Genomic DNA, 21,231 nt, shown 5'->3' with positions numbered 1-21,231 from the left:
AATAACATGGCCACAGATACCCGCATGCTTGCTGTCTTACATCCAGTGGTATACCTTGGCTGATTACCGTAAAATTATTTCAAATTTCTATTAAGGCCAGTGGGAGCAGGATTTGGCTTCCAGTACTGAAGAGAAGCTCTGATTTTTATTATTTTTTTTTTAGTTGACATCCAGTATCAGAAACTATAGATGGTCTTAATAAGACTGTTCTTTGCAGTAGGTTGAACTAAAAAACATCTGGGCTTATTCTTGCTGCTAAGTCATCTCAAGACGAAAGACTTCGTTGATGATATGGAGCTGCAACTTCTGAATGAGCTAATAGCTGTGATTATTATTCTAAATAGTGTTGATCACTTCAGAAGTTTATGAAATGGGTGAATTGAGAGCTATTCTAAGAGATTTACAGTATATACACAGCATGACTTCTTAATGTGTTAAAATAAATATTTATGTATCAATGTATATGCCATGTATATTATGCATGTATCTATATACATACACAACAGAAACAGCCAAGATATAATTTCAATCTTGATACACCTGGCTCAGTTGAAGACAAAGTCAAAAACAAACCAAAAAGGAGACATTTATTTTCAAAGTTTCTTTTGGTTTGGTGGGGTTTGAAGAGAAGACTCTATGTTTCTAGTAGTAATTAGCCAAGATGCTTTTTGCCTAAGTAGTGCCTTCTTTGTTCATTTGCATCTCTACCAGATAGAGATGCTAAACTGAAATAGTTACTGCTAAACTGGAGCATTTGCTGCCCTGCTGCTGAGCTTCTCCCCCTCTCTGAGTTCTGTACCTTTTACTCCACTCCTGTTTATCAGTCTTGGCTCAACTTCATGTAAAATCTTCAGAAGTATGCTTATGTTTTCTGCAAGTGGCTAGATGCATAGGGTGCTGTGTCCAGATGAATTTTGTGGAGCTTCTGTCAAATTTCTATCCTGTGAACTTTCCTGAGTGTCACCTGGCTCCAGTTCTGTGCATCTAGGGAGCCACTGAAATGGCCAGATGGGCTTTGTAGAGTCTCAGGCTGTCACTGCAGTGCAGTAATAGCAAAACCCTGAGCATTTGATAATGGTGGACAATGCTGTCTTTTGCACATAAAAGGAGACTATCATGAAAAAGATTGTGTTTATTTTCAGATTTGTATGTCGTTTCTGTGTACCTAGCGTTTGTTCTCGAAGTTTGTGGTATGCTGGTCTGATCTCCAAGCATTTAAAAGACATGCAACTATCACAGCCTTCCTATCATGTTAATGAAAAGACTTCAGAAAATGCAAAGTAAATGGTTTGTCCTCGTCTCACCCAGAGCCGAGGACATTGCAGGGTTTCTGGGAGCCTTCCTATGGAGCACTGCCCATGCCATCCACTTCGTGTCCAGGTGCTCCTGCCCCAGGAGAAGCCATCTCCTGCTTGCTTGGAACCGGAGCTGCCCGCTTCATGGGATGAGCCTCCCCGTCATTAGAGGAGAGTTGTTGAAAGGTTTTATCATTGCTGAGGTTCCTAACTCAGCTGAATGCTGTTTGGTTCCTCTAATGAATGTAATTATCTGTGTGCTGGTAGGAGCCAGTCCCACAACAGCAGAGGTATAGGATGGCAGAGAGGTGCTTGTCTTTCTGCTCTGTGTAGTTTTATTTTCTTGTAAAGCTCCTTGCTGTTTCTGTCAGCTTTGCATGTATTTATATAGACATTTATTTCTTTGTGCATAAGCTTAATACCATTAAATACCTCACAAGTGTTCTCTGTCCTCTTCGTTTTCCTTTTCTTTTTTTTTTTTTTTGTCTCACATGAGCCTTGGTTTTGTGCACAGCTTTGCTACAGCCAAGCTGTAAGGGAGGTAATAAATTGCGTGCGTGGCAAAATAAGGTGGAATCAAACCCCCGTATAGCTGCACTCTGTTACTTTTATGTGCATCGCTCTTTCCCTTCTGCCTGTAGTGGTGTCGGCAATGGTCTAGCCTTCCCTTCCTCCAGCATTATGTTTTCAGCACGTGTTAATTGTTGTGGGGTACGGGTTTTTCAGTGGCAGGCGGTGGGAAAGGTCAGCTGTCAGAAACAAGCCTGTCCACAACTGATAAGGCGTTCGAGAGATTGGATTTGACTCATTAAGCACCCTCCCTGTAGACATGGAGTCTGCTCTGCTGCAAGGGAAAAAAAAAAAAAAGGCAAGCAGGAAGGGAAAAAGCCCAGGATGGAGCTGGAGCATGCGCCTGAATGCCCTGGCACAGCCTCCTCTCGCCCACCGACATGCTGCAGGGGCTCGGTGCGCTTCCACCACCTCCATCCCTGCACGCACCCCGAATGCGTGCTGAATGCTGGACTTGTGCCCCGACGTTGCATGCGTTCACTCCTGCAGTTACACCTGCTCAGGGTGTGCTTGTTTTCTGCATACACGCAGGTGTGTGAGTGCTCAAGTGTGGGCTCCCTGAAGCTGTGTGGGGAGGTGTGGTTCCTGCCCTCATACGTGCACCATGTGTGTATGAGGGTGTTCGTTCTGCCCTGTTGTGCATGTGTGGCTACTCTGAGCTGGTTTTGTGTGTGTTTCAGTCTTGTAAACCTCTTCCCACTGATACATGCTACCTTTCATGCTGTAAAAAAAGGTAAATCCCCTCTTTGTATGTGTGTGTAAATATATAGATATAATCACATTTGTTCAGTTGCATTTTTCTGCTTTTCTGGACAAATGTGCAGCGCAGCCATACTGCTTTTATCTGCATATACATCTACTGGCTGTGTAGACGTAGCAGAAGCCTAATGTGTTTCTCCTTGCATATAAATGCACACATTTTTGCCCCTAAATAATTACTGGCCAAAGCTGCTCTGCCAGCTTGTTAACAGTCCCTTGCCTGTGGCTTTGTTTTGAGAAGAACGATTGTGCCTCGAATTGGGTTTGGAGACTGCTACTTCCATAAACGCTCTTAATGATTTCTCACGACGAACATAAACGAAGTGCAGCGGTGATGCTTGGCAGTGTATTTTGGTGGTGTGGCAATGCTGGTGCTCAAGGCATGCCTGCTGCTCGCTGGTGCTGAGGCCCTGAGGAGCTGGTGGTGCCGCAGCCCCCGTGGTGCCCGTCGTGTGCACGGCTCTGCCCAGCTCCGCGTCTTCTCCCACCTCACCTTGGCTTTCACCTTCCTTCTCATCTCCCCTTTCCTGCGGGTACAGCTTTCAATACTGCTCGCTGGTATTGAAAAAGGATAATTTTGAGGATCATTATCGTGTTATTACAGTGATTAGCTTTAACTATTTATCTATTCACGCTTCGTGCTGGAAGGATGCCCACAGGGCTCCCTGCTCAGCAGCAAGCGTGACGCCTACTGGAAGGCTGCAGCCAACGCAAGCGCGTGTGCCTACACGTGCACACCTCTTGCACTGACGCCTGGCAGCTCCTGGCTTTCCAGCACCTTACTTTAAGGTCTTCCAGTAGTTTCCTGTTATAGTGCCCTTCCACAGAGGCAGGAGTTTCTCTTCCCACCATGCTCCTTGGATCCAGTTTAGACCTGAATGCACCTCTCATCTTTCTTTCTCTGTGTCAATCCTTTGTTGTTTGTTCCTGCAGTCAGTTTTGGAAGGCTTCCACCAACTGTCCCTGTGTTCTTTCCCAGGCAGGACCGATTCTGCTGCGTGTAGGTAATCACAGAATACTTTGGGTTGGAAGGGACCATAAAGATCATCTAATCCCAACTCCCTGCCATGGGCAGGGACACCTCCCACCAGACCAGGTTGCTTAAAGCAACCTGGCCTTGAGCACCTCCAGGGATGGGGCAGCCACAGCTGCTCTGGGCAACCTGTTCTAGTGTTCCCTCTCTTCTTAGCTTAAAGCCATTCCCCCTTGTCCTATCACTCCACACCTTGACAAGAGTCCCTCCCCAGCTTTCCTGTAGCTCCCTTTAGGTACAGGAAGGCTGTAGTAAGGTCTCCCCAGAGCCTTCTCTTCTGCAGGCTGAACAATCCCAACTCCTTCAGCCTGTCTTCAGGGAAGAGGGCTATAGGTTCCTAACATTTCTTTCCCTAATGTTATGGCTTTTATAAGGTCAGAAAGTTTGGGGAAGACCTTATCTTCAGTATGGTAATGAACAAATATGCAAAACATACATCCTATTTTGTTAGATGAATATTCATATTCTTTCATCTACACCCATTAAGAAATAGATCTAAATACCTACCATTAGGATAAGTTTATAGAGTTTGACAGTTTGACTTTTTTATTTTTAATAAACTAGAAGAGCAACAGTAGTGTGAAACTTCAGATTGAAACTAGGATTGCTGTTGAAGAATAACAAAGCTCTCTGAGCTGGTTAATATAACGTTGCTTGTTGGCATAAAACTCCATTTTTTTATTAAAAAGAAAAAAAAAAAGCATGGTCCATGTAACAAAACTATATTTTTAGTCCATAAAATATGTGAGGTAAAAAGATGGTGAGTAAACAGCTCAGCTGTACCCTTTTGACACTCCTAGCCCTTGTGCTGCCATGTGTGTTGTACACGTGAGTGTGGAGGGGCTGTGCAACAACCCTGCTGTAGTGATACCTGTGCAAAGAGCAAGGCTGGTGAATATGTTATGTCTTGAGTTTTGTGTTCATGGTGCTATGATGTTCTCCTCTCTAGTCAGTTTGCATTTTGCCGAATGTTCAGGCTGTGAGGATACATTTCTTTTGGGGTGTTACATTCAGAGATTTGCAGCCTTATGTTTTAGAATGGTGCATAGGAAGAGGGTAAACTGGAAGAAATGCAGAACAAAATAAAATCATAGGAAAAAGTAAACACAGCAGAAATTGTCCTCACCCATGCTCAGCAGTGAGGAACATAAGGAAGTTCTTATGCCCAGCACATAGTCACGGGGTGTGAGCTCTTGACAAAATCAGTAGCAATGTCTTGCTTTTCTTGCACGTACTTGAGCTGGGAGGGAGGGGAGCAAAATAGTTCAGAGAAATGAAAAGGGGAAAAAAAGTGTACTTAACCAAGAGAAATCGAGAACTTATGTGAATATATCAAATTGTTTCAGGAAAATTATTTTTTTAAATTGATTTATTGAGCATCACATTTAAAAGTAAACGTGTTTGGTGCTTTTAGTGTGAAATGGAGCTCTACTTTATATTTTTTGAAGAAACGCATTTAAGGAATTGCAAAGCAAAAATGTTACATTTCATTTGGGGTCAAGCAAGATCTTGTCACAGGATTGTTTTTCGTTTCTTTGGCCAGTTGATCGGAATATAAACAATGTGTACAGCTCTAAGCACTTAGTGCCACAGTTAGCCTGATAATTGAAGTTTATTGTTGCTTTGCAAATGACAGGCAATGCAAATTGATAACAGTAGAGCTGTCTACACTTAGCAGACAATGGAAAATCCGTGAAGAGAGGGATACCCAGGACACTCTGTGCACTGCAAATACTCCGAATGGACACGCAGCTTCTCCTTGCAGCAGTGGAAATTTCCTTGTTTTGAAGACAAATTCTATTAAACTTCCAGAGCACTTGTTTCCCATAGATCTCAAGGACTTAACCTATATTTTTGTTATCTTTGTACTACAGATGGAGGCAGTTGAGGTTAATTAAGTGCCTCAGGTTGCACAGTAAATCAGTGGCAAAGTCAGGGATAAAATGCTCAGGTCCTGACTCCTACACCTGTAGTTTGTCATTTAGAGCAATTTTGGTGGGCAATTTAAAAGATGGCTGAAAAAGATGATGATACCAACCATATGCTGTAATCTTTTGTAGGCATATGCCATCTTATTAATTCATTTCCATTATTGTAGTACTAATACTTCTGTTGTAAGAACATTTTAGCTAAAAGGCTTTATGAAAGGTTTTTGCATTTATTTTGTGTGGTATTGAAGCAAATGATGCTGATGGCTGATTTCTCTAGCAAGTGGCTAATTCACGCCAGGTTTGCATTCTTCTGTGACCCTTCTGTCTTCTACTTCGCTTCAGAAACAGATAGAAAAGGTAACTTAGAGAGTCAGTAGGGGTTGTGAGGCTCATCTTACTGATGAATCTAGGTTTAAATAATCTCCGTGTTTGGTAGACTAACTAGGAGGTTTCCTGTGATACATCTGATACTGTTTTTCCTATCAGATGAGGTTTATTTGAAATAACTTACTGTTGAGTGAAGAAGAGTTTTCCATGTTTGCTGAGCAAAATAGCTTTTCAGTTGTGTGAATTCAGATTTGTTTAGGTGGCTGTGAACTTGAACCATAATTTTAATAGATGCATACTCCAAAAACTTAAAGCTGTCCTTCTAAAAAGGCTGTTAGCTGTGCCATAGGTATGAGAACATGATATGTGGAAACTGTTTATACATTTTCATCAAAAGCCTAGGGGTTTCCTTTGGGTTAAAGATACCGTCACTGTCGTTTCTCTTTGCTTTCAGTCTCTGCTGCTCAGTGGCAAAACTGGCCAAGAGAGGTAAATCACTTTGTGGGGCTGGCTGTGGGAATCTTAGGCAGCTTTTGCAATGCAGGGAGCCAGAGTCCCCTCTTTGTTGGAGCCAACCCAAAGGGCATCGTCCAGTGACACGGCCAGCAGCACACAAAGATTGAACCCGGGCCTCTGGAGCTGCAGTACAGTATCTCCAGAGAAAGCATTTCTTCCTCCTGTTTTCACTCAGAGCTCTAGAGTTCAGAGGAATAGTAGATTAGTCAGGTTTGACAAAAAGATGAGCATTCGTTGTATCATGGTTTCCTTGATCTCTTCTGAGCTTCAGTTTGTGGACCTTTTCACAAGCATTCTCATCTAGACTTGCAGGGTGATGTGTGAAGCAGCTGATAGTGGAGGAGAGGCCGTGACTCAGGCCGGGCAGCTGGCGGTCTCTGGTGTCAGTTAATCCTCCCTTTGCTCTTACTGGTGAGATAAAAGTGCTTTTTGGGTACAATCAGAGCTGCTACAGCATGTGCAAAATTGGAGATCAGCACTCAGAGAGCCCGGTCGTGAGTGCCTCTCACCATTGCATTGGGCTCCTGGGATAACATTGTTCTTCACATCTCTTAAACATGACAAGAGGTGTCCTCCGTTCACTCTTATCTACAAAGTGTCTGATGCTGTTCCTGTGATTCTTCTCAGCTTCCAAATTCCTAATTATGTGGAGACAATAAGTGAGAATGAAGGGACTGAGGAGACAATAAATAACACTATTTCAGGAAATCAGACATCATATAGTATGGTTTAAACCTAGTAAGCCTTTGGGAAACTACTCTTTTTGCTGTGGCACTCCAGCTCAGCACTTAGTTTTCTCCGTTTTAACATAATTCTATGATTTTACAGCCAACATTTTCAAACAGCAAAAATTCTTTTTCTTCTGAAAATTTATTCGTAATAATTTCCTTGAAGTGATAAGTGATGTTCTTTCAGTAAGGTTTTACCAATTCAATCAGTTTAACCATCTCATTATGCCATTCAGATGACTTAGATGGTCTTACTTTACAGTTTGGAATATAAATGCAGCGTATGACGTGACTCAAAGCTTGCACATATCAGCATCACTGTGGGTGATGCTTAGAGGATGCTTTGTACATAAAGAATGATTCAGTATTTTTCATATACACGAATAATTAAATATGCTCTGGAATACTTTCCAAACAAATATTTGCTTTTGACTACTGAGAGCAGAAAAGTGTGAGATAGCAAGCACGGGACCTTCTGAGAGGATTTGATAAGTGGTGTCACTGATTCGACTGAGTGGTGTGAAGCACAATCAGTCTAGGAAAAAAAAAAAAAAAGAAAAAGAAAAAAACAGAACCAAAACTATTCGGGTGCATTTTATTTTTTCCTGCCCAAAGGCTAGACAAGAGGAATGCAATAAAAGGCCCTGGACAATTCAGTGGAGGATGCAGTAATCTCCTGTTTAGCTGTTCCCAGAGTCTGTCACCCTCTCTTTAAAGTAACAGTCTGATTATTATTAAACAATCCAGCTTTGTTTTAATAATGTGAATGAGCTGCTTTGCTTGGGAGGGCTTTCATTAGGATTTCAGCATTCAGGCACTGGACAGCTCTTTCAGCGGGTTGATGGAAACAGTTCACCTTTTCTGTCCTTCAGAGGTGCTAACTGACTTATTTTTTGTGACATTTGATGTACAGTTTCTCCTCCCCTAACCTCTAAGGGAATATCAGATACATGTGAAAGTGACTCGGAGAGCATAAATCTTTCATTGTTCTGTGATGTATTTGAGGATCGTAGATATTATAGGTGACTCCCAGGGCAACCCTTCTGCCCAGAACAGAATTGCCTCTTAGCAGATTTCACGGGGCTTTGCCCAGGCTGGGATTCCACCCCATCCTCGAGGAGGTGATACTGTGAACTCTCAAAGCTCATCATCTAGAACAGCTTCTAAGTCTATTTTCCCCTTGTTTCGTACTGTTCGTAGCTAGAATTTATTCTGTCCTGACTTCACTATGACTCAGGTCAAAATATTTCTTCCAGCTCAGTTAGAATTTTAAAACTTCAGGGCTATTGTTGACAATAAGTAGTAGTATAGAAAAGGGGAAAAGATGTATACTCTGACACTGTGACGTTTAGTGAGGTCCATACCCAGCTATATAGTGACAAGGCAGGAGTACCTGGTAGCGTGAGCAGCACAGAAAGTTTGCCACATTTCTCCCCTGAAAACTCCCAGTTCAGTTGTACTTGCTGGGATCATTATCTTTACCTGTTCATCTGGTCAGAAATAAATTAGATAGTTTCCCTGCCACGCTGCTGAAAGCACAGCTGATGCCCAAGTGCCCTAAGTTCATAGGCACTGAGTGTCATGGCTCTGCTGCAATACCCCAGTGATGCTGCTGGTGTATCCACAGGTGAGGAAGGCCCATCCTGTGAGCAGCACGACTAATGCCATCAGTAGGAGATTTTTTTTTTCCTTTTTTTTTCCTTTCCCTTCTTCACATTCTTCATACTTAGGCCTTCTACATAGCTGTATTTTAAAACATTGTGTTACATTCTTATTGTGTGGACTTCGTTGACTTGAGCACATTGGTATTTTTCCTTGTGTTCTGGATTCCTGGTCGGTTTAACTGGAAGATTTTTTTAGTCTGCCATGGTGGATGGCCGTGTTTTAACAGTAACGGTTCTGTTGTCAGTGGCCAACTTTAGAAGCAGGTCTTTCATAAGGTAAGTTTTGTACCTCTGGGATTTTTCCAAGTCACAGAGAACCATTAAATGGCAGGGAGAAAATGGCCCAGTAAGTCCTGTTCTACATATTGACTTCTGTTTGACAGAAGGTCAAAGGAGCAACCAGCTGTTCTGCTGCCTCCATCAATAATGTGCTCAGTTTTGGCAGAGAAGCCTGACACTTAGGAGTGTTAGACCGTCCCTAGATTATCAGACAGCACCAGCTTTTCAGTGCAGAGCACAGCAAACCTCTCAGATAAGGTAAATCCCACCAAACACTGGAGTGGTTATTAATTCTGAAGCAGTGCAGGGAGTTTGCTGTTCTCGCTGACAAAAGATGTGCTCCAATGTTGGCTGTAAACCAAAGCCCAGCGAGACAGGGACTGCCTTGGAGTACACCTGCAGTACAGTGGGCTTTGAGAGGAGGTGAGCAGATAAGCAGTTGCCATCTGTTTTTAAGAGAACTGCTTCAAGTTTTCTTCAGGAGACTTCAATGAAGTTACTCTACCTTTTTATATTTTTCTGAGTATCTTCTAGTTGTCTGTGGCCAGAAATCCTAATTGGGATGTAAAATGCTGCTTTTGTTGAGAATTAAACTTGCTCCCCTTGGGCAGAATCAGTGCTTCTTGGACTTATTTCCTGCTTTAAGAGCGCATTTATTTTCAGGCATCCTCCAAAACTCTGTAGGCTCCACACTGTTTGTGGGGGTGGCTTCCTGAGAGTACTGGGAAAAATGAGAGCTTGCTGTTCTTCCATGAATACGTGAGAACCTGTGGAATGAGCCCAAGGCTGAGAGCGAGGCGGTCCCGAACTCAAACACTACTTCTGTTACTGATTGTTGTTGTTGTTGGCTGTGAGTAAATCTGTCAAAATCTGTGCATTCCCTTCTGTATACGAGTCAAAATATCAGGGTTTCTCTAGCTTCTAGGGATGCGTGTTTTGAATATTTGAGTCATCCTTTGTAAGAAGAGTTTTGACAAGAGCACATGGCAACAGCTTTTCTTGTTAAAACAAACAACAACAGAACAACAAGGAATCTAAAAGCTACCCGCTGGCTCTCCTGAGTGGGCAATGTGGCCATACGCAGCACAGGAAGATCCCTGTACCTGTCCTGAGAGCTGAGACATGGCAAACTCTGGAGTTCCTGTAGGGATGAGAAGAGCCAGCAGCTTCGCTCAGGTAGCTGTTGGCTGTGCCTTTGTTTCTGCTCTTGCTGTCAGTCTGTAGTACATAACGACAGCTGATCTGGGTATTTGAACAGGAATAGGTCTGAGACTTGGCAAACAGGCCTTGCCGTGGGGTGGTAGCGGTAAGTGCTTCATGTGCCTAGTGATCGGTCAGAAAAGGTTCACGTTCTCCTCCTCAAAGCCAAGGGATGACTCCATTCATTCCAGGAAAAGGTCTGTGACCGTCATTTTGAAGATCCTGGGTTTCAGTTCTACTCTGGCACTTCCTGTGCATCTTTGAACATGTCAAGGGTTAAGTCTGAATGTGGAGTTCCATACATGTTTCAGAGGTCTGCAAATCCCAGCTGTTGCAGAGAATTTAGTCATGAATATGTTTTAAAATAAATAATAGGGTTAGATTAATGTTAACAAGTGAAATGGAAGATTTAATTGCTTACATCTGCCAAGTAACCTACTTTCAGATGTTTTTTTTTTTTAACTTTTTTTGTATTTCTACCTAATATTAAGAGAGTTAAAAATGAAATCTTGAGAATCATGTATAAATCAAGAGTCTGCAGACATACTTTAAATGTTGTTTTAACTAAACTTTATTTTTGATGCAGTGGAAACAGCTGTATTACCACAGTTGAACAACTTTGCTTCAAGGTAATGTCATTTATATATGCAGAATGTTACATCCCAAAATGTTACAGCAAAACCAGGGGTTGTTCTACTGTTCCATATAACATAAACCAGGGATTTCTGCTGACTTGGAGTTGGGTCTTATATTTAGCTATTCCGGTTCAGGTGCTTGCTGTGCTGCAGAAACTCTGGTGCAGTACCACTGTTTAAAGAATATAAAAGCCATAAGCACTACAGGGCAATTTGATATAGTTCTTTGAGCCCTTAGCATCTGATCTCCTTTTTGTGGAAAGTCTGTGGAAAAAGCCTTCAGAAATGTGCATCACAAAGGTCACTGGTTAACAAATGGCTCACAACTCTTTGGTCTTACAGATAGCACTAGGACATACCTGAAAGTACGCAGAGGTATTCTGAGATCTGCAGCCCACTCAGGGCTTTTTTCTTCTAAATAATACATTGTGAAGAGAACCTGTGTCTGTTTTCCCATTACTTGCTCTCCGGCGGTTCTCACATGCCTTCTGGTCACAGACATTGCATACATCAGAGCATCCTAACATGCAGGCCAGCATGGAAAGGGTGTGCTTGATAAAAGCCTTTCATGTGCCAGGGCATGACGGCTGCGTCAGGCTGCTGCTGTGCTGTAGCTTGAAGGAACACGCAGTCCAGCTCTTTGGAGCTTGGAGCCTAATCTGTGCACTAAAGCCTTTAATGTGGCCATGTGCTTAGGTCCACAGACAGCAGTTACGGAGTTAGTGGTTCAGAGAATGTGTTTTAGAGGGTATCTCGACCTTGGGAGTTGTACTTATGGAGGGGGACAGGAGTGAAGTTTGGTCAGGGGGCCCCAGAGGGATTTGGGAGTTGTGGTCATTCGTGAACTTGAATATCCAGAGCAGCCCGGGGAGGAATAAGGAAACTTATGACAATATATGGAGCAGAAGTAGGTTACATTCCACCACACCTCTTTGATGTACCTGCAGGAAATAAGGATGCAAAGATGGATCAGGTGCGGGATCCCATTTCTGAGGGTGGTAAGCAACAGGTGACTGGAAGAAACAGGCAGGTGACGCAGTTGCACACAGGGGCAGGTTGTTAGTACCTTACATTAAAACCACTAGTAAGAATGTAAGAGTTCTCTCTGAATTTTCTCTGCTTGATGAGTCTGCAGTGGTTGCCTTAAATTACCGCTTAGATTTCTAATCTACTCCTTGCCTCCTCCTTTGTACTGAGTAGACCAGTGAGATTTTGTCTAAGTGGTTGAGCAACTGTAAATGAGCCCTGTTAACATGTCTTGTAGTGAGTGAACAATCAACCACCCGTGCCCCCCTGCCCCAAAGACATCAAATGTGTGTTCAGTGCCTCGCAGAACTGTGGCTGTGGGAAAATGGCTCAGTCGTAATCACCGTGTTTGACTCCTGCCCTCAGATGCCAGCTCTTTGATCGGAATTACCTGCAGGTGTATAGAGCATGTATCCAACTTGATTGTAACACATTTCCTTCCGATGGATCAGAAGTGACTAGGCAGGGGAATTATCACTGTGGAGAGTGTTGTTAAGCTCTTGGCTCTGACTTTCAGAACTGCAATCAATATTAGCCCTGTGTTTGGGCTGGTTGTACATTGACACAAGCATATGCACTCCTTGGTGGTCGTTGAGCATATTTAGAATAGAACCACTGAATCTAGTAATTCTGAAGAGACCTGCAAAGGCCACGTAGTCCAGCCGCTTGTTTAGAGCAAGTCCAATTAGAGCAGCAGCTCAGGAGCATGTGCAGTCAAGTTTTTGGTGTCCTCAAGGATGGAGATTTCAGAGCTTTTCTAGGTCTTTCCTAATGTTGGGCCATCATCCAGGTGAAACATTTTCTTCATATAGCATCCGAATTTCTCATGTTCCAGCTGTGTGAGTTGCCTCTTGACCTCCTTCTGCGCACCTCTGAGATGAATGTGGCCCTTTCTTCTCTCTGCTCTCCCAGTTAAGTAGTTGTAGAGAGCACCAAGGTTTCCCCTGAGCCCTCTCCTTAAAGCTTTACAAACCCAGCTCTCCCAGCCTCTCCACACCTATCACCTTCTCCAGCACCTTAAGCATTGTGGTAGCTCTTTGCTGAAGGCACCACAGTATATTGAAGCTGTTTTTATACTGGGGAGCTCCATACTGGGCAGAGGACTCCTGATGGGATCTAACGAGTCCCTTTGAGAGAGGAAGAATTGCTCTCCCTGGCCTGCAGGTTGCATGCTGTTAATCCAGCCCAAGATGTGCTTGATCATCTTTGCTGAAAGGGCACACAGCTGACCTGTGTTCCTCTTGTCCTCTAGAACCCCCAGGTCTTTCTCCCTAAAGCTGTTGTTGAGCCAGGTGTCTCCCAACCTGTACTGTTGTAGAGTAATTTGTCTTACTGTTTGCTCACAGGGCTGCATAGACACACAGTACACTTGCATAAGCACAAACACACGCTACTGCCGCTTTCAAAGTGCCCAGATTTTTAATGAGTTTATTCTGTGATACCCTCAATTGAGATGGCAGAAGTGTGTGCTTAAAACAGCCCTATCACTTGAGGATGATATATGTTCTTGTTGCAACGCTGCTGTTTTGTCAGTACTGTTTCATGCTGCAAGGGCACAGATTTCACCACGCAGTTATTTTTCAAGTAAGGCTATGACAAGTATTTTCCCTTCAGTCTTGCACTAACAAATTGTGGCTAATCTATACTAGGATTACTAAATGAGACAAAATGAAGCAAAAAAACACTACTAATGTCAATGGCCATACCACCAGTACTTGCCTTATGCCATGGATTGTAAGCAATGATGGCTTGACTGCTTGTACCGTATAGTAGTTGTTCATGCTCAGAATTGCTTTTGTGGTTGGGAGTCAAAATACAGAGTGGGCAGATCCGTAGATCTATTTAGACTTCATTGTATGTACAATTTTCTACTAGATATCTTGAGTAGGAAGGGACTACAGACAGTCTTGGAAGCTTTACCATCACAGTCCTCTATCCCTCCCACTAGGCAAGGGTACCTGGTTGACTTGGGGCACACCAGTGCAGTATTGTGGAGGAGCTGGTTCTAAGCAGCCCTGGAAGGCGAGGTAGCAGGAGGTAGATTTCCAGCTCACGCAAATGATTTTGGGGTGTTCAAATGCTGCCTCTGGTTGCTAAGAGATGGATTCAGTGGTTTCCCCTACAGTACATATTAAATTATTACATTAAATCTGTTTATTTGTTTTTTTAAATAAGGAAATGATGTCACATGCTATGAAAAATTGCCCATGTTTATTTTTGCTATATTAAAAGCATGCCTAGTAAAGATTCTCTGGATATGGTGATCGGACAAAGTCCTGGGACATGTTTACCAACAATATCGCTTCTTGCAGCTGTGGACAAATGTGTTTTGTATGGACTTCCCTCATACTTCCTAAGAAGGAACTACAGGATGCTTTGGCTTTCTTTTCTCATTAAGTTGAAAAAAAGGGAAATTTTATGAAGATTATATTTTGGTGCCCATTTTAGATTGCTTAGTAGATAGGTTAAGAACAGAGCGTTAAGTTCAGTGAGGAATCTAAATATCAGTATTTGGGGGACTTTGGTTCCTCTTGGAACAGGTGATGGCCATGTTGTTAATCACAGTATTTTACATCATTCTCCTGATAAGATGTACGCTGTCTTACAGCAGTGTCTTTCAACGTACTTACTCTAGGCTCTGCTGCACACTTCTCCATGGTCCCTGCGGTAGCAGTGCTGCAGTGAAACTGAAAACAGCACTGAAATTTATGGGTACTGAGGACCCTGCTGTTAATTCTCTTGATAGCCATACTGCAACAGGAGCCGTGCAGTCATTAGCATGTCATGATATATGGCTGTACAGAACATTAACAGTGCTGTGGGAATTCTCAGAAATTTCATAGCTACCTTCAATCTTTCCTTGGCTAACTGCTAAACAGTCCTTCTGTTTCCTTTTTTTTTTTTTTTTTTCCAGCACGAGATGAGAACATGGCCACTTTCCGTGGTTCCGAATACCTTTGCTATGACCTGTCTCAAAACCCCATCCAGAGCAGCAGCGATGAGATCACTCTGTCCTTCAAGACGTGGCAACGCAACGGGCTCATTCTGCACACCGGCAAGTCTGCTGATTATGTCAACCTGGCCCTGAAAGACGGCGCAGTCTCGCTGGTCATTAACCTGGGGTCTGGGGCCTTCGAGGCCATTGTGGAGCCTGTCAATGGCAAATTCAATGACAACGCGTGGCACGACGTTAAGGTGACGCGCAACTTGCGGCAGGTAATGGTGATGGGGAGAAAATGCTGGGGAAAATGTTCTGTTTTATTTGGACAGGGGCAAAGTGGAGGGACTAATGGGGATGTTTGGTGGGATTGCTAGAGTTTCTTGTTCTCTGGATGTCAATATCTAAAGGACAATGAAAAAAATTAGTGGGAATTTATCCCCATTGTGGTATCTTCACTTCCACGTCATTAATTTTCTGTTTTTCTTGGTTTGATTTAATAAAATCTTGTGCCATAACTTTACTTTCATCTCCCTTTTTCTTTTCTCTTTGTTCTACATTTTTTATTTTATTATTTCCTTAATTATGATTCAATCTTATCAGTAATATTCTTGTTGCATTTAATTACTGTGGGAATGGAATCTCTTTTCCAGCAGCCAATGCTCTACACCTCTCTCCTTTTTCTTTAAATTTTGTTAATTTGTCTAGCCATTGCCATGATGTCATAATTCTAATTCTGGAATTATTTTTCTTTTACTTTTTTTCTTTTGTGTGTGCATGCAAGTGTGCAGGTATGCAGGCTGGTGGGTATGTGTGTAATTATTTTACCTTTATAGTTTTTGAATTAATTGGCCGGAGTCTTTCTGAGTCTTCTTGATTCTCTGTTCTGTTTTTGTTTATTTTTCCCATTCTTTCTATACTGAGATTCTACTTTATTTCTTGTGTCTCTGTCTGAGACTCTTCTGTTGGCTGTGAGAATTGGAAAAGTGGAAGGATCAAAAAAGCCAAGCAAACCCAGACCAATCCAACACGCTACAATTCCACTTTGGAAAAGCTTGGTCTGATTTTACCACTAATTTTGCACATTTCCATGCTGCCTTTCTAAGCAGACAACTCTACCAGGTGACGTATTTGGTAGTAGGCTAGCCTTAAAATCCTGAAGCCTTTCTCATGAAATATAAATTGAGACATAAATACATAAGATAAAATTAAATAACCTTGCTCTGAAAGCTGGTGAATATATCATTTCACTCCATATGATAAATGAGGCTTACACTGTGGATAGGAGTTATTTGGTGTCATGCTGATTGGTAGAGGCAGCAGAAATAGCTTGTAAACTGAAATTTTAAAATCAATTTGTGACAACAAAGTGATCTATTTGCTCATTAATGTGAATATTAACACAACCATTAATAGTTTTATTCAAGTTAATATAACATCTTTTGCTGAGAAAACAGCTTTTATGGTAACTTTTTACAGTAGTGAAAAAAAAATATTTGTGAGTATAGGCCTATCTGTGAGTATCAGTGCCAGGGACCAGAAAAGGTCTTTACCAACAGATGTTAGTGGGTAATTTCTGTTGTGGCTATTTTACATCTGTTTGTTAAATATTTGGGTTTGAGGGTAAAGGTCTTTCCTATGTGAATTCCTGTATTTCTACATTTTCAGGATGTTTGGTTGTTTGATGACAAATCTGTTGCCAAACTTTCATGAGACTGCAGGGTTCTTGCTGATGGCAGGATTAGCCTATTTTCACTAGTTTATACGCAGATGCAGATTTAATTTCTAATGCAGTGGATGGGTCTTAATGATCCTATTTTGTGCAAATGCTCCCATCAGTCTAGTAGAGGGAGATGCACCAACTGGTTGAGGTCTGTCAGTCTGGAAGAGCCCAAAATACTGCTTTGTTTGACGTGTTTCTTATTTTCAGATGGTGTCAGAATGTCTGGTCTCTGAATATCTCAGTGTAGTTTTACTGGTCATTTTAGTTAATTGTGCCTTTTGTTTTTGATAGAGATTAGTTTTCAATGGGAAAAGGAGCCTGAAGCAAAATGTATCCTTGCTTCATGACAGGTTTGCTTTGGATCTTGAAGAAGTAGAAAGTGGGGAAGGATTCTAGATGAAACTGTGGATGGGAAACTCTCACTTTTTCTTAATCTTTCAGCTAGTGATTTCATATTTTTTGAGTCCATGGTTAAACAGAAATATGTCTCTGCCTCTTTGATTAGGTCAGGACAGCGTTGTGGCAATTAAAAGGAATCTGGTGAGCCTCCTGCCAGTTAAGCAGCACTGGAAATTTCTAATCCTCCTGTTCTATTGACTGTGAATATTTTCATGTGATCCTGAATTCTTAAAGGGTCCAACTTGTCTTGGCGAGAAAGACGATGTTTCAATAAGATAGTTTTGATATTTCCAAAGAAAGAGCAATCTTAACAAAATAAAATAAAAATAAATAGCAGAGATGATTTGTGATCCAGTTGTAGCAATAGGTATGTTAGAATGCAGTTCAACCCAAAAATGTCAATAAGGCTGGATTTTTTTTTCCTTTTTTGAGTTTTCCCTGTATACTTTTGTTTTAACTTCTGCCTAAGTTTGGTCACAAAATGATGACATTTACTCAGAATCTAAAAGTACCTAGAAATTGGAACTGATGAGGCCTTAAGGAGAAGCAGTCGAGAAAGCTGTCATCTAAAAAATATTGGTAAGTTTAAACACCAGGTTTCAATAAATACAAGCCTTAAATGCTTTAGCCTTCCTGTTAGGTTCTGTGCATTCTTACTGCTAATTGATATTACTGGGGATGAAGAAGTCTTAAAACCATTCAATCTCTAGGATAGAGTTGGAAAATGAGTTTGACTGATATTTAGTTAATATTGGCTATGGACATTTTTCAGAATGCAACTGAGAATGGTCATTGTGTATGTTGACCTTTTAAGGCTATGAACGTTAATCTATTAATTTATGTAAAGTCCTGTAATTTCATCATACAGAAGATGTAATTAACATCAAAATAGATTATTTACAAGGTAGAAAGTTGTATACTTTTTTGTTCATTACATTCTATGTAATTTTGTATGTAATAAATTATCTACTCTGCATCTTTCCTGACACAAATTGACCTGTAAACTTGCAACATTATATAGGTCACTTGGAAGTCTTCTTTTCAGCTATGTCCAAGTTTCCTCAAAGAAAACAACTAAACAAAAACCCAACAGCAAAGAATTGCCCATGAATATTAAGGCATAAACTTTAAAATAAATTAGAAATTCCAAGAATATGATCCAAAGCTAAAACAAGTCCAGGTAAATGGATTATTGGAAACATTAAGATGCCATCTAGTCGTCTCTGCTCTTTTTGGGGACGAGAGAAGGGAGGAGGATTTGCATAATTTTTTGGCTGTTCCTGGAATTAGAGCAGATCTTTAAATAGCTGGACTTTTGCCCAGTACATTTTAGAATTGTTAAATGTTTTGTAGTTAATCTAGTAGAGTACTAAGTGCTTCCTATTTTTTTTATCAAATGACTATCACAGCAGTTAATCTCCTTAGAGACAAACCATGTGAACCCACAGATTCCCTTGAGTAGTGATTGTTAATGTCAAAGCAAATCTCCTTGTTTATTTATCTTATTATTTCAGTTAAAACTAAGCCCCGTTTCTGCTTTGTGTGAAACCTTTACTAGAAATAGGATCATGGCTGTATTTTACCAGGACTTTCAGAGGGGCAATGTGGTTTGGAGGAGCAGAGGAGACTGAAGGTCAGACTTCCCAACCCTGTCTTCAGCTCTGCTGCTGACACTCCATGTCATTTTTAGCATGCTCTTCCCTCCCCATGCAAAGCCCAACTTCTTTCTTTATAAAAGTGGAATTCCTAACACAGTAATGTCAATTCACAACCCTTTGAAATGTGCAAGATGGATTTTATGTGAGGCAGCATAGATCTTCCTTGTGTAACTTACTGTTAAAAACTGTGACCGCAATGTGGCAAGGAGTCGGAGCCTCCATAGGCTGCGCTTCTATATTAGCACTGAAGCTAGTCACCGTGCAAAATCTGCTGTGGAGATCTTGAGTTCCTCAGCTGCTAAAAAGCAAGCAAAAAACTTGTAGGTTTAAGCAGTTGGCATCCATGTACCTTTGGAGGGATTGGAAAAGCATAGCTGTGCTAAACTCAACTAAAGCACTAGTTGATGAATTCTCCTTGCTCTGTAATATAGATGCAGTAAAACAAGAGACACAATACATACCATCAATCTTCTGTTTTCCAACCTTGATGCAAGTGACAGAATTCATCCTACACAATTTCTCAACATATTTCTTCCTAACAGAGGAGAGGTTCAACCCCTATGTGCTCAGGTGACACAAACACCCAAGTGCACACGTTTTTGTATGCTTCTCCTAAAAGTCACAAACTCACCTGCTGTAAAGAAACCTGCTGACTGAGGAATTTGTAAGGACGGATTCAGAGTCTTGGACTTGTCTTCATTTGTATTCTCCAGACAAAGAAATATTGGCCTGCCTCTGGTTCTCTATGACACGTGGGGATAGTGAGACCTGAAAGACAAACAAGAATATAGAGGTGATGGTGGGTGGAAGAAGCGGGAGTCATGGTTGGGTTTGTGCTGGAGGGGAAAACTGGTGTATGCAACTGTGAGGGAAAGGTTCTTTCTTGGGGAAAGCACCTTCATGGGTATCTGCAAGGTAAGTATTGCACTGCTTTAATTTTGCTTTAGTCCTGGATAATGTATTTAAGAGTTGAAGTTAATGACTAATACCAGGGTGGGAAGACTGGGCAGCGCCCTTCTTCCTTACAGAGTAGATGGCATGGTTCCCCATAGAGTCCTGGTCATATTGTCCTCTTTCTCACTTTGTGTGTGTCAGGTGCCCCACGCCTTTTTTTGAAAGACTAACACTAGACCATTCATGCAATGTGTCATTTTTACTAACCAACTAATGTACTAACACCCTAACGACTCATCTTTGCTTTTAGTTATTTTAATTAACAATCGTTCTGTTCACGATTTTTTAATTTCCTTTCTTCCCCCTTTTCCGCAAAGCACTCAGGCATTGGACACGCTATGGTAAACAAACTACATTGTCTGGTAGATATCATTCTTATTGTCTCTTTTTTTGGGTTTGCCGTGTGTTACCTGCCTTTTCCTTCCCCTACTCCCCTTTATCCCCCCTCCTTTATACTTACTACTTTAATTTTATTTTGATTTCACTGAAAACACATTTCTTTTTCTTTACTATTCTTTTTTAATGGAAAAAAATAAGACAAGCAATAAACACAAATACTCTGGAAATGGGGTTTGGACATTTCTTCCATTGGTTTCCTCACCTCCCTTTTCAGTTCATCTTTTGTATTCCAGTGGTATTTTTTTCTCCTTTGCTCTTGAGTTTAGCTTTCTGAGTTTTGCTTTTTTCTTTTTTATCCCCTTTTGATTTTTTTTTTTTTTTTTGTAACTCTGAAGGTTTCTGGATCAGAACCATTGCAGGGCCTCTAGTCCGTGGTGGTGAAGGCTCTCTTTTTCTCTCATCCTTTTGTTGTGGCAACGGCTCTTATAGGCAAAGTGGCCGGAGTTGTCCTCTTTCTCCCCACTTTCCCTCACTTCCCTCCCTCCTCTTTCTCTCCTCCTGCTTCTCTTTCTCACTTTCTCTCTCTCTGACTTTCCACCTGCCGTGGCCGAAAGGAGCTCAGCCGGTTGTTTGTTTCAGTACACACTCTGCATGGCATGTCCACGTCTGGTGACTCGCCCGTCTCCTACTGGCCTCAATATACTTTCCTCCATCTTCCCTTCAAACCACTAACAACATATAAGCAAAACACATCAAATTCACTTGCTCCTCTCTCTCCCTCTCCTTCTGTTCCCCTTCACTCGCCATGTGTTTGGGGTTAGAGGTTTTGGGGACTTTACTGTTTGTTTTTGAGTTTGTTGGATTATTATGGGGTTTGTTTGGTATTTTTATTTTTGATTGCATGCGAGTGTGAAATAGTTTTTCCTCTCTCACTCTCTCTGCTATCTTTTTTTTTTTTTTTCCTCTCATCTTTCTGGGCTCCAGATATAATAGCATGATGTATCAGAGCGCAGTATGTGCATGCTTTGTGTTTTCTTTTGTTCTCATCTCTGCTTCTTTCTCTTTCTCTCTCATTGGTGTGCGGTTGATTTATTTTATTGTTTTATTTTGATTTCTTTTGTATTTGTATTTTGGTTGAGTTAGTTTGTAAAATACATTTTTTTTTCTTTTAATTTTATTTTTGTGGTGGGTGGCGGGTGTGTGTGTCTCTAGGTACATGGCATGCACATCCATAATGTATTGAAAGTGAGATCCTCT

General features: G+C 41.5%; 1 protein-coding gene across 20 annotated transcripts in view; it reads left to right on the top strand.

The window, feature by feature from the left end:
- NRXN3 (neurexin 3) overlaps positions 1–21,231 on the top strand; it is a 979,419-nt gene that overhangs the window by 234,944 nt on the left and 723,244 nt on the right. For all 20 annotated transcript variants that reach the window (XR_014693677.1, XR_014693678.1, XR_014693679.1 and 17 more), the window contains exon 5: positions 14,878–15,179. Coding sequence is in view for 17 of the 20 variants with exons in the window: in XM_084521425.1 (XP_084377551.1) it covers positions 14,878–15,179 (302 nt within the window). In the remaining 3 variants the exon portion in view is untranslated. The remainder of the gene's footprint in view (positions 1–14,877; positions 15,180–21,231) is intronic.

Source organism: Aythya ferina, assembly GCF_964211825.1.
Source record: "Aythya ferina genome assembly, chromosome: 5".
NCBI lineage: Eukaryota > Metazoa > Chordata > Aves > Anseriformes > Anatidae > Aythya > Aythya ferina.
This window is presented reverse-complemented; position numbering and strand designations above follow the sequence as displayed.